The 13,730-nt window shown below is 42.2% G+C and overlaps 1 protein-coding gene across 3 annotated transcripts in view; it reads left to right on the forward strand.

Annotated features, from left to right (window-relative positions):
- usp40 (ubiquitin specific peptidase 40) overlaps nt 1–13,730 on the forward strand; it is a 136,767-nt gene that overhangs the window by 40,031 nt on the left and 83,006 nt on the right. For all 3 annotated transcript variants that reach the window (XM_063051643.1, XM_063051645.1, XM_063051646.1), the window contains exons 9-11: nt 1,926–2,030; nt 2,503–2,610; nt 3,822–4,155. In XM_063051643.1, coding sequence (XP_062907713.1) covers nt 1,926–2,030; nt 2,503–2,610; nt 3,822–4,155 — 547 coding nt within the window. The remainder of the gene's footprint in view (nt 1–1,925; nt 2,031–2,502; nt 2,611–3,821; nt 4,156–13,730) is intronic.

The raw sequence follows: 13,730 nt of genomic DNA on the forward strand, positions 1-13,730 counted from the left end.
CCAGGGGGAAGAAACTGCTTTCCATCCTGACCATTCTTGGTTTTTATGCATCAGAGTCTCCTGCCTGATGGTAGAAAGAGAGGATGATGGATGGATGGATGGATGGGTGGGATCATTAATAATACTAAGGGTCCTATGTACGCAACGCTCCTGATAAATGGCCCCGATGGATGGGAGGGAGACCTCTATGATCCTCTCAGCTGTTTGCACAGTACTTCATAGGGACTTCTGGTTTGATGCTCAGCTGCTCCCATACCAGATGGAGAGCCAACTTGTCAGGACGCTCTTAATGGTGTTTCTGTAAAACGCTATTAAGATGGTTGGGGGTGGGGTGGGAGGCCTTGCTTGCCTCAATCTTCTTAGAAGTGGAGGCACTGCTGTTCCTTCTCATTCAGGGAGGTGATATTAAAGACCAGGTGAGGTCATCCGTGATGTCAACACCCGGGAACTTTGTGCACTTAACTCTCTCTACAAAGGAGCCATGCATTCGCAGAGGGGGATGGTTTGTCTGCACCTTCCTGAAGTCCACAACAGGCCCTTTAGCCCACAATGTGCCAACCTTTTCACCCACTCTAAGATCATTCTAATGCTTCCTCCCCACATTCCCACACAGCCCTCCTTTTTTTCTTTTATTGTGTGCTTATCTAAGAGTCTCTTAAATGTCTTTAATGTATCTGCTTCCACCACCACTCTGGGCGGCACATTCCATGCATCCACCACACAGTGGACTTCTGATATCCACACCCCCCCCCCCATACTTCCTTCTAATTACCTGAGACTTATACCCTCTCGTTGAACATTGCTGCTTTGGGAGAAAGGCAGTCCAGTTATCTGTGTCTCCTATTTGTTTATAATAGTCTTTGAGAAGATGCTGTGAACAACAAGAAGCAATTGAAACACAACGTAATATCAATCAGGGATGTGTTGAAAGTATTCTTGCACCTATCTCAGCTGGTAATCTTCATATTATTAGGCATAGGTATCCAGTTAAATTTTGCAGTTGGAACATTGGAAGCCTGTAGTCTGCACCAGTTTGATGGTTAGTAGGATAGCTAGAAGGTGATAAGTGGGTGGGAAAGGGAAAGGTAAAGGACTGGAGATGAGAGAATTTGAGCAGGGGAGAGTGTCCCTCCTCCTTCCCTTTCTCCTCTGGTCCACTCTCCTCTTCTATCAGATTCCTTCATCTCCAGCCCTTTACCTTTCCCACCCACCTGGCTTCACCCATCAGCTTCTAGAATCCTTCTTCCCCTCCCCCCCAACTTTTTATTCTGCTGTTTTCCCGCTTCTTTTCCAGTCCTGAAGAAGGGTCTCATCCCAAAGCGGCTGTTCATTTCCATGGATGCTGCCTGACCCTGCTGAGTTCCTCCAGAATCTTGTGAATGGTTGCTGTTATCACAAATGGTATTTTTGGAGTTATGCACAATATGACAGCAACAACCCTGATCAGACTGTGATCTGTATAATAATGCTGTGTCCTCTTTGTAGTGGTGACTGACAGTACAGAGATATATTCCCTTAATGGGACTTTAAAACGAATTTGCAGTTGGAGGCTGAAGTGACTTCTAAAATATTAAGTTTCAATTTTACTTGTAAGTTAAGTATCGTACCCCGACGAGATTTTTCTGAACCCCTATAACTTAGATCAATAATCATGAAATTGCTGGAAATATATCTTAGGGGTAGAATTTCCTTGCCTTTAGAAAAGCATGGATTTATTAGGATTTCTCAATATTGCTTTGTGTGGGAGGTCATGTTTTATAAATTTGGTTGTTTTTTGAGGAGGCGTCGAAGAAGATTGTTGAGGGAGGACAGTTGTTGGCTACATGAATTAAGAAGCATTTGGCAGGGTCTCATGTAGTTTGTTTAATTAGGGTAGAGTTAAAATATGTTGTGTATGGGACATCACTAATAAGTGGCCTTTTCAGGATGAAGAGAAAACAGTGATCAACTCAACTAAAGATCCAATCAAGGAAGCCAACCAGTTGGAACTGGGAGGTCCCCTCGAAATTCTGAGAGCTATTCTAGTCCAGGTATGGTATTAGGTATGGAATCTTTGCATATGCCTCAGCCTGGAGCAGCACACTGCTGCTCCTTCAAATTACTCAACCTTTAAATGTAATGATCCAAAATATGGCCAAGTGAAATGGTGTTTTTCAAGGAAAGCATAACATTTTGTTGGCTAACTTGATCTTGGCTTCTGGAAGATGTGCTTTGTTGCAATTCTCTCAAATATTGTGTTAAATACTGTATGCTAACATCTTTGAATACGAGCCAACTGGGAATTTTTAGCAGACAAAATGTCATTACAGCTTCTGGCTCTGTACTTGAAAAGAGTCGCTTGAATGCACTGCTGTTCCCTACCCTGTACCTGCTAAGAACCCTGCTAACTAGGGTAACTAGGTTTACTTTGCTGTAGCCCTGGCAATGTACCAAAATTATAAATTACATTCTTGAAATAAAATTCAACGTTTTCTTACTCCATTCTCCCATCTGTTCACTTAGATAGGACCCGATGGCATACTGGTTGACCAGCTGGGCCAGAAATTACTGGAGAAGGTCGGTGTTGCATGGAACAAAAAGTATCGCAAGCAGTGTGGGTCTATAAGAAAGGTAGGAAACTGCAGTGCGATTACGAGAATAATGAAAATTGAATGGTGCACCAAGTTGTTTTCCCAGTAAATGGTTTGCACTGTATTACTACTTTTCATTGTTGGGGGTCTGTAACTGCTGGTGAAGCTGTTTTACAAGAGAGTTGCATATTTATTTATGATTATTTCCAATTATGAGCTATATTATTATGCTGTTTTGTTATAGTGCTCTTGGTCCTGGACTCCCAATTACTCACAAGTATATACACTTGTATTTTCTTTAAAAAAAAAATTGCATTGCTGTAGTACCATGTGAGAATCCTGGTGCTCCCACTGCTGCATGGCTCCTTACGGAGTGGGTTGCCAAGGCAATATACAGAAGCTGCTTGTGAGTACTGACGTTGATCAGGTTAGGATAAGCAGGGCGATTGTTTATAAATCCCACCCCAATCCTAAACTTTCCCTTTTCACTTCCTGTTGAATGTAATGAGATTGCTGTCTTCCCTTCTGTTTGCTTGGCTGCAAGGCTGTCCGTAGCCTGGAGATTTCTATGTAGCACATTCAAACGTGGTTGCTGGCCATTGAGCTTCTTGCTATAGAGAGGTTTCCTTACTGGAGTGAGCCATGCATCCAAGCAAAGACAGGCAGAAATAGCCTCAACCATCATATCCAACAGGAGGTGACGAGAGAAACACATGGGACAGCCATGACAATACCTGAGAATGCTTGCATTTTTTATGCCAGCCACAATGGAGTCTTAAGTCCTGCATCTTAGCACTGAATGGCTGCACCACTCTTCTTGGGCTGCCCAACACCAGTTGTCAAAACAGCACTCAGCAAAATACCAGAGAATGCTGAATATTGTCTTTGACCTCACCAGTATTTACCTGGGGGCAAACTTGTGGCTTATATGTCCACCACAGTCGCTCAGTAATTGTTTCTGAACATGGCAATGACATTGAATCCTTTAATTTGTTTGCTTTGCTATGTAATCACTATGAGGAGGTTGCTGGTGTTTGGTAACTGGTCAATATCAGCATCTAATTCATTTACAAAGCATAAACTGGAAGGAGCTTTTCTTGAACATGTAACAACTGCTATTCCCTGACTGGGCTTAAACCAGTTGTAAATATCAGTCAGTGCCAGTCTTCTTCCTTTAGGCATTACAGCTATATTCTTGTGCTGTTCTGTTTGATGGAGGGTTCTATTATAATCTTTCCCCTTTTATTTCAGTTTCTGGAGAGGCATCCTGATGTGTTTCTGCTAAAAGCAAATGGAACAAGGGTTGCGCTAAAACCGACTGATCACGGTTGCCCAGGGCAACAGCTCCATAAATCCAATAAAGTCAGAAAGGCACAAACAGGAAATACCACAGCCATCAGTGAGCAAGGGATTGATGCAGGGAGAACGCAGTCCATCACATCTACTTTTGAAGAACATTGGTTCGATTTTGATGATTCCCAAGTGCGACCTATCCGTGAGAAAGACATTGAGAAGCAATTTCAGGGCAAGGAGTGTGCGTACATGTTGTTTTACAGAAAATCTCGACTGCAGCGACCAGAACAGGGTACAGTATATTGTAGATTATACTTTAGAATATCTCAATTGACCAGTGATTCTTCATTAGACAAAAATTCTGCTGTATCATCATTGGCTGTAATAGAGTCATAGAGCACTACAACACAGAAACAGGCCCTTTGGCCTTCCAGCCTGTGCCGACCTTTATTTTTAAGCTCTGAATAGTGGCCAATCGGCACTTGGGATTGATTAGCAAGAATAAATTCAAGGAAGACGGGCAAGCTCAGTGGTCATCATTGGAGCGGACAGAGTTAGAGTGGTGAGGCTTCAGCTCTTCGAGGCTTCAGTCAGAGAAAACAAAAAAGAAAAGCTCCAGGTAGAGTTTTTTTTTCCTTCCCTTCTTTACATCTGTTCAGTTAGGACAGTAGAGATGCCAAGAAGAAAGTGGAATGCTCATCTTATGGGATGTGGGAAGGCAGGGAGACTTCCAGTGTTCCTGACGACTATAACTGCAAGAAGTTCATCCAGCTGCAGCTTCTAACGATCTGTGTTAAGGAGTTGGAGTTGGAGCTGGAACTGGATGAACTCCAGATCTCTCGGAAAGAGTCCTCAGCATTCTTAAGTGTGAGAATGAACAGCCAGTAGTCACGGTCCATGTAGGTACCAATGACGGACAAGTTGAGTCATGAAGTTTTGCATATGGAGTTCAGGGAGTTGGGTGTTAAATTAAAGGGTAGGACCTCCAGGTTTGTGATCTTAGGATTGCTTCCCCTGCCACATGCTAGTGAGGCAGAACTAGGAACATTATACAGTTTAACACGTGGCTAAGGAATTGGTGTAGGAGGAAGGGCATAAGATTTTTGGATCATTGGGCTCTCTTCCAGGGAAGGTCGGACCTGTACGGGAAGGACTATTTGTACCTGAACTGGAGGGAGACTAATATCCTTGTGGGAAGTTGTGTTAATGCTGTATGTGGAGTTTAAACTAGAGTTGCAGGGGGATGGGAACCCGAGTGCTAGAACAGTTAGTGGAGAGGTTGTGGAGACAGATCTTGGTAAGATCTCAGACAAAGTCAGGAATCAAAAGGTTGAGCATGGTGCAACTAGTGTCCTGAGCTGCGTATATTTTAATGCATAAAGTATCGTAGGATAGGTGGATGAGCTCAGGGCATGTATCAACACTTGGAATTATGACATTATAGCCCATTGGTAAGACTTCGTTGCAGGAGGGACAGGACTGGCAGCTCAATATTCCGATGTTCCATTGTTTTAGACATGACAGAGTGGGAGTGATTAAAGGAAGAGAGGTGGTGTTACTAGTCAGGGAGACGTCAGAACAGACTGGAGAACTAGACTAGTGAGCCGTGATGGGTGGAACTGAGAATTAAGAAAGGTATGACCACATTAATGGGGCTAAACTACAGACCACCTAACAATCCATGGGATTTAGAGAAAAAAATTTGTAAAGAGATCGCAGACTGTTGCAAGAAACATAAGGTTGTTATAGTAGGTTATTTTAACTTTCCATATATTGACTGGGAATCCCATACTGTAAAAGGACTAGATGGATAGAGTTTGTCAAATGTTTTCAGGAAAATTTCCTTCATCAGTACATAGAAGTCCCAGCGAGAGAGCATGTGGTACTGGATCTTCTGTTAGGGAATGAGGGGGAAGGTGACACAAGTTTGTGTAGGGGAATACTTTACATCCAGTCAACACACACAAAATGCTGGAGAAACTCAGCAGGCCATGCAGCATCTATAGAAAAGAGGAAGCAGTGGATGTTTCATGCTGAGACCATTCATCAGGACTGGAAACGAAGACGAGAAATCAGAGTAAGAAGGTGGGAGGAGGGGAGGAAGAAGTACAAGGTAGTAGGTAATAGGTGAAACCAGGAGCAGGGGAGAGGGCAAGTAAAGAACTGGGAAGTTGATTGGTGAAAGAAATGAAGGGCTAGAGAAGGTGGAATGTGATAGGAAAGGATAGACCATGGTAGAAAGGGAATGGGAGGAGCACCAAAAATAGGTGATGGGCAGATAAGGTGAGAGGGAAAAGGGAATGGAGAACAGTGAAGGAGAGGGAAGCGGGGCAATTATCGGAAGTTTGAGAAATCATGGTATCAGGTTGGAGGCCACCCAGGCAATACATGGTGTTGCTCCTTCAGCTTGAGTTGGCTTCATCATGGGCAGAAGAGGAGGCAGTGGCCTGACATGTCAGAATGAGAATGGGAAGTACGATTGAAATGGGTGGCCATTGGGACTTCCTGCTTTTTCTGGCGGACAGAGCACAGGTGCTCGATGAAGCAGTTTCCCTATCTACATTAGGTCTCACTGATATATAGGAGGCCACACTGGGAGCACCAGATCCAGTAGATGACCCCAACAGGCACACAGGTGAAGTGTCGCCTCATCTGGAAGGACTGTTTAGGGCCCTGTATGGTAATGAGGGAGGAGGGGTTTGGGGCAAGTGTGGCACTTGTTCCACTTGAAAGGATAAGTACCAGGAGGAAGATTCAGTAGGGATGGATGAATGGACAAGGGAGTCGCATAGGGAGTAATCCCTGCGGAAAGTGAGTGAGCGTGAAAGATGTGCTTGGTGGTGGTGTCCAGTTGGAGGTGGCTCCAGTGCATCTAGTGACCATAGTGCCATTAGTTTCAAAGCAAATATGCAAAAAGATAGGTCGGGTCCACGGATTGAGATTTTAACTTGGAGAAAGGCCAATTTTGATGGTATCAGGAGTGATCTGGCAAGTGTGTATTGGGATGGGCTGCTTTTTGGGCAAAGATGTACCTGGTTAATGGGAGGCATTCAAAAACAAAATTTTGGGAGTGCAAAGTTTGTATATGCCTGTCAGAATAAGAGCTAAAGATAACAACTTTGGAAACTTTGGTTTTCAAGAGGTATTGACTGCCTGGTTAAGAAATAAAAAGTGGTGCATATAATATATAGGTACTTATAGAATATACAGAATGCAAGAGAACACTTAAGAAAGGAATCAGGAAGACTCAAAGAAGGCATGAAGTTGCTCTAGCAGACAAGGTGAGCGAGAATACTAAGGGATTCTACGGATGTGTTAAAAGCAAAAGGATTGAAAGGGAAATAATTGGTCCTCTGGAAGACCAGAATGGTCATCAAAGTGTGGAGTAAAAACAGATGGGGAAGATCTGAAATGAATTCTTTGTATCTGCATTTACTCAGGAGATGGATACAGAGTCTATAGAAGTGAGGTAAAGCAGCATCAACTTTATGGAGCCTTTACAGATTACAGAGAAAGAGGTGTTTCTACCCTAAGGCAAATCAGGGTGGATAAATCCCCAGCGCCTGACAAGATGTTCCCTTGGGCCCTCTGGGAGGCAAGTCCAGAAATTGCCGGGGTCCTAGCAAAGATATTTAAATCATACTTAGCGACTGCGGAGATACCAAAGGACTGGAGGATAGCCAATGTTGTTCTGCTGTTGTAAAAAGGCTCTAAAAGTACACCAGGAAATTAACTGTCCAGCTCTTGGCTCCATCCCTCCCCTTCCTGTCTTCTCCTATCATTTTGGATCTCCCCCTCCCCCTCCCACTTTAAAATCTCTTACTAGCTCTTCTTTCAGTTAGTCCTGACGAAAGGTCTCGGCCCGAAACGTCAACTGTATCTCTTCCTATAGATGCTGCCTGGCCTGCTGCGTTCACCAGCAACTTTTTTGTTTGTTGCTTGAAATTCCAGCATCTGCAGATTTCCTCGTGTCCAGGAAATTATAGGTCGGTGAATCTGACATCAGTTGTGGGAAAGTTATTGGAAGGTATTCTAACAGACTGGATATACAAGTATAAATATAAATATTTGGAAAGACATGGACTGATTAAGGATAGTCAGCATGGCTTCGTAAGTGGTAGGTTGGGTCTAAGCAATCTGAGGAAGATATCAGGAAAGTGGATGAAAGCAAGACAGTATCTACATGGACTTTAGTAAGCCATTGACAAGGTCCTGTATGGGAGGCTGGTCAAGAAGATTCAGTTGCTTGGCATTCAGGATGAGGTAGCAAATTAGATTAGACAGTGGCTTTGTGGGAGAAACAAGGAAGTGGAAGTAGAGGGTTGCCTCTCTGACTGGAGGTCTGTGACTATTGGTGTACCGCAGGAATCAGTGTTGGGCCCTTTGTTGTTTGTCATCTATATCAATGATCTGATGATGCAGTAAACTGGATCAGCAAATTTGTGGATGACACCATGATTGAGGGTGTAGTGGGCAAAGAGGAAGACCATCAGGGCTTGCAGAGTGATCTGCATCAGCTAGTAAAATGGACTGAAAAATTGCAGATGGAACTTAATGCAGACAAGTGCGAGGTTTTTCACTTCGGTAGGACCAACCAGGATAGGTCTTACACAGTGAGCTGTAGGGCACTGAGGAGTGTGGTGGAACAAAGGGATCTGGAAATACAGGTCCATAATTTGTTGAACGTGGTCTCACAAGTAGATAGGGTCATAAGGAAAGCTTTTGATACATTAGCCTTCATAAATCAATGTATTGGGTGCAGGAGATGAGATGTTAGTACCTTTAAGAAGTATTCACCCCCCTTGGAACATTTCATGTTTTATTGTTTTACAACATTGAATCACAGTGGAGTTAATTTGGCTTTTTTGACACCGACCTATAGAAAAAGACTCTTTTCATGGCAAGGTGAAAACTGATCTCAACAAAGTGATCTAAATTAATTACATATATAAAACAAAATAATTGATTGCATTAATGTTCAACCTCTTCAAATCAGTATTTAGTAGATGTATCCTTGGCTGCAATTACAGCCTTAAGTCTGTGTGGATAGGTCTCTATCAGCTTTGCACATCTGGACACTGCAATTTTTCCCCATTCTTCTTTACAAAATTGCCCAGGCTCTGTCAGATTGCATGGGGATTGTGAGTGAACAGCCCTTGAGTTGTTGAAAAACAAATCTTCTCCCAAGTTGCAGGTCTCTCGTAGACTGCATCAAGTTTTTCTCCAGGATTTCCCTGTATTTTGCTGCATTCATTTTACCCTCTACCTTCACAAGCCTTCCAGGGCCTGCTGCAGTGAAGCATCCCCACAGCATAATGTAGCCACCACCATGCTTCATGGTAGGGATGATGTGTTTTAGATGATGTGTGGTGCTTGGCTTATGCCAAACATAGCGTTTAGTCTGATGGCTAAAAAGCTCAATTTTGGTTTAATCAGACCATATAATCTTCTTCCCACTGACTTCAGAGTCTCCTACATACCTTCTGGCAAACTCTAGCTGAGATTTCATGTGAGTTGTTTTCAATAGTGGCTTTCTCTTTACCACTCTCCCATTAAGCTGTGACCGGTGAAGCACCCAGGCAACAGTTCTTGTTTGTGCAGTCTCTCCCAACTCAGCCACTGAAGCTTGTAACTTCTCCAGAGTTGTCATAGGTCTCTTATTGGCCTCCCTCACTAGTCCCCATCTTGCACTAGTTACTCAATTAGGCAGATGTACAGCTGTGCAATATTCTTTCCATTTCTTGATGATTGACTGAACTGTATTCCAAGGGATATTCAGTGACTTGGAAATTTTTTTGTATCCATTTTCCTGACGTGCTTTTCAATAACTTTTTTACAGAGTTGCTTGGAGTGTTCTTTTGTCTTGATGGTGTAGTTTTTGCCAGGATACTGACTCACCAGCAGTTGCACCCTCCGGATACGGGTGTATTTTTTACTAAAATCAATTGAACCACCTTGACTACACACAAGTCTCCAAAAACAGTTCTCCATTTAACTAATTATATGACTTCTAAAACCAATTTGACTCCACCAGTGATGATTTAGTGTATCATATTAAAGGAGGGGGTGAGTGTGAATACTTATCCAATCAATTATTTTGTTTTATATTTGTAATTAATTTAGATCACTTTTTAGAAATCTGTTTTCACTTTGACACAAGTCTTTTTCTGTTGATTAGTGTCAAATAAGCCAAATTAAATCCATTGTGTTTCAATGTTGTAAAACAATAAAACATGAAAACTTCTGAAGTAGGTGAATACTTTTTATAGGCAGTGTATTTTGAAGATGTATAAGATGAGGTGAGGCCTAATTTGGAGTATTGTGTGCAGTTATGGTCACCTACCTGCAGGAAAGAGACAGAGAAAATTTTCAAGGATGTTGCCATGTCTGGAGGACCTGAGTTACTAAGGAAAGATTAAATACATTAGAAGTATATTCTTTCGAATGTTGAAGATTGAGAGGAGATTTGATGGGTGTTTATGAGGGTGTAATGTTGTATCAGGTTCATGGGTCTGGCAAGTGAGACCAGGAAATGCATTGACTTCGAATAGGTATGTTAATGACTTGTTTATAAACAGTAAAAACTTGGCCACATATTCATGCTCCCCAAGTTACAGACACTACAAAGCTGAATACTCAACAAACGTGCTTAGTTAAAAGTGCGCACAGAACATACCTTCCTAATAATCAGATACATTATTGCCTAAACAAAGGAAGAAGAGAGCAAACCCTTCCATCTACTATTTTATATACCAAGGATATTTGAAAATGGACACTAGCCAGCTATCCAGTGGGAAAATCAGCTGCAGTTTCTAAACTAGCCAGTCACCACAGAAGTTTCTTTCAACAATCAGAATAAGGCATGCCTTCACAGGACAGAGGCAAAGTTTGCAAAAACATCAAAGGCCTCAAGATACACCAAACCAGGTCCAGTTGTGGAACAAATGTGACTCAAGTGCAATGCACGGACTCAACATTCAATGAGACGATGGTGAGCTCCAGCCAGGAAGCACCCCACAGATCAGCAGGTCTCTCCACACCTGACCCGCCCCTGTGCCAGAGAAGAGACCAAGTGAGTGTCCCCTGTGGCACCCTAATCCATTCATCAAGGAAAGTGAGGTTCAGATGGCCTGGATCATCAGATAATGTATCTTGGAAGCAGTTCGATGACCTGGATTGCATTTTGGAACCTACACTGGCAGTGATTCCCTCACAGCCATTGTATTCAACTTTGTTAAAGAGCGATTCAGCCCAATGGAGAAGAAGGGGGATCTTAAACCTTCATTTCAACCAAACAGGAGGGTAAAGGAGATTCGCCACCTGAGAAGTGAGATAAAGACCCTGAACAAACAGTTCAAAAACAGTTCACCTGATGGAAAAGAAGGTGTCAAAGATCTAACCAGCGAACTGCAGGAACAGGTGAAGCAGCTGCAAAAGCGAAGAAGGGAGAAAGAGAGAAGGAGAGCACTGTTTGTTAAAAACCCATTCAGGTTCACCAGGTCTCTTCTCAGCCAGCAAAAATCTGGCACCCTAACCAGCTCAAAGCAGGAGGTGGATGAATTTCTGTGGGAATCACACAGTGATCCCTGTAGGAATCAGGAACTAGAATTCAATCCAGAAGTCTCCTAACCAAGAATCCCAGCAACTGAGCTGAATATGGTGGAGCTCACATTGCAGGAGGTTCAGAATATCATCAAAAGAGTGAAGTCATATGCCACCCCAGGACCAAATGGTATACCCTACAAGGTATATAAGAAATGCCCATAGCTCCTCCAGAGGTTTTGGAAGATAATGAGGAAGATTGGGACCAGAGGTGCTATTCCACCAATCTGGAAATAGCTGAAGGATGCTTTGTTCCCAAGGAAGATGATCCCTCTACAATCACCCAGTTTAGGACAATCTCCCTCCTTGGTGTGGAGTAGTTGTCCTAAAGAACTTCTTCTTAGTGGTTCTCCATTAAGTAAGAAGTCAGCCATATCAACATATCCATCCAGAAAGGTGGCACCCCGGGTTGTTCTGGATGCCTTGAACACATCACTATAATCAGCCAATTGATCCACAAGGCCAGGCAGAAAAAAAGGCAATCCAACAGAATAAGGCACACCCTCACAGTACAGAGGGGTATAAATAGGGTAAATGCAAGAGGGCGTTTTCTACTGAACTACAACCAGAGATCATGGTTAAGAGTGAAAGGTGAGAAGTTTAAGGGCAACATGAGGGGAAAACTTCACTCACAAGGTCGTGAGTGTTTGGAATGAGCTGTCAGCACAAGTGTTGCGTGTGAATTCGATTTCAACATTTAAGAGAAGTTTGGATAGGTCCATGGATTGTAGGGGTATGGAGGACTTTGGTCCAGGTGCAGGTCGACAGGAGTAGGCAGTTTAAAAGGTTTTGGCATGGACTAATGGACTGAAGTGCCTGTTTCTGTGCTGTACTTCGTTATGACTCTAACTTAATGACCTGTTTTTCTGCTTAGTCTCATCTAGCCACACCTGGGCCATAGCCCTCCATACCTATCCTATTCACATACCTATTGAAGCTTCTCTTAGAGGTTGCAAATAAATCCTCATCCACCACCTCTGCCAGCAGCCTCTTCTACACTCAGATCACCCTCTGAATGAAGACATTTCCCTCTCAGGTTCCTTTTAAATATCCCACCTTTCATCCTAAATCTCTAGTTCTAGTCTGACCCAATCTGATGGGGAAAAACCTGCATGTATTTGCCCTAAATATACTCCTCATAATTTTGTATATCTTTATAAGATCTCTTCACATTCTCCTATACTCCAAGAAATAAAGTCCTAAGCTATTTAATTTTTCCCTATAACTCAGGTCCACCAGTCCTGGCAACATCCTTGCAAATTCTCTGTGCACTTTTTCAAGCTTATTGTCCTGATGATCTATTTTAGGTTTGTCAAGGGTCTTGTTGTTTTATGCTACCTATGAGCTCCTAGCATCTGTTCACCCAGCCTAAATCAACCCAGCTGAAGATGGGGCTGAATGGTCAGGTTCTCTGTGGGGTTAAAGTTGCGTTGCTGGTTTTAAATGTTCAGAAATATGTCAGCTCCCACTGGCAGTTGTAATGTGCTAACCAAGTTTGATAAGTCTGCATATCTGTTGATGGATTAAAGAATTGAATTTTACATGCAACCTAACTGAATGATTTACTTGCACTGTAGTTCAAACTTCGAGTTGTTTCAGATTATCTAACAGTGTAAAATTGGATGTAAACAAGAAATATAATCAGTGATCTGTCCTGTTACACAGCAGATTCTAAGCTGTTATAACTCCAGCATTAATTACTTCTGCATACATTTTGCCATCCTTGTGCTTTATTCGGCTAACTTGTGCTTAGTTTTAGTGGGATATGTTCATATGTGAAAATGTATTCTCAAAATTAATAAATCATAAACTTTACGGAAAGTTAGTATTTATTTACAGCTTGATTGTGGGTAAAGTATTTATCAAACCCTGTGATATCTTGCTATTTAATAGTAGAACTATTAATATCCATCTGATTTTCATTGAACAACATCAACATCTGTGTAGTGTTTGTTTATCATTTGGTTAATGGAAAATATGGTCTTTAGATAGTAATCAGTGTAATGTTGCATCTGATAATTCAAAAATGAAAAGATATTTTGACAACATGCAATGTAACAGTAATCACCTTCATTGTAATTATCTTGACCCTCAAATGTTTATGCTAATTCTCCATTAAGTTGCCTGAGTAGAGAAGACAGCCATTCACCTGAAGCATTAATTACTTTCTCTTTTGCAAATCAACACCAAGCATTCTTCTTTATGATAATTGTATTTAAGACACTAAATGTTTGGTTTTAAGGGAAGACATTATAATCAAGTTCA

Source organism: Mobula hypostoma, chromosome 6, assembly GCF_963921235.1.
Source record: "Mobula hypostoma chromosome 6, sMobHyp1.1, whole genome shotgun sequence".
Classification (NCBI taxonomy): domain Eukaryota; kingdom Metazoa; phylum Chordata; class Chondrichthyes; order Myliobatiformes; family Myliobatidae; genus Mobula; species Mobula hypostoma.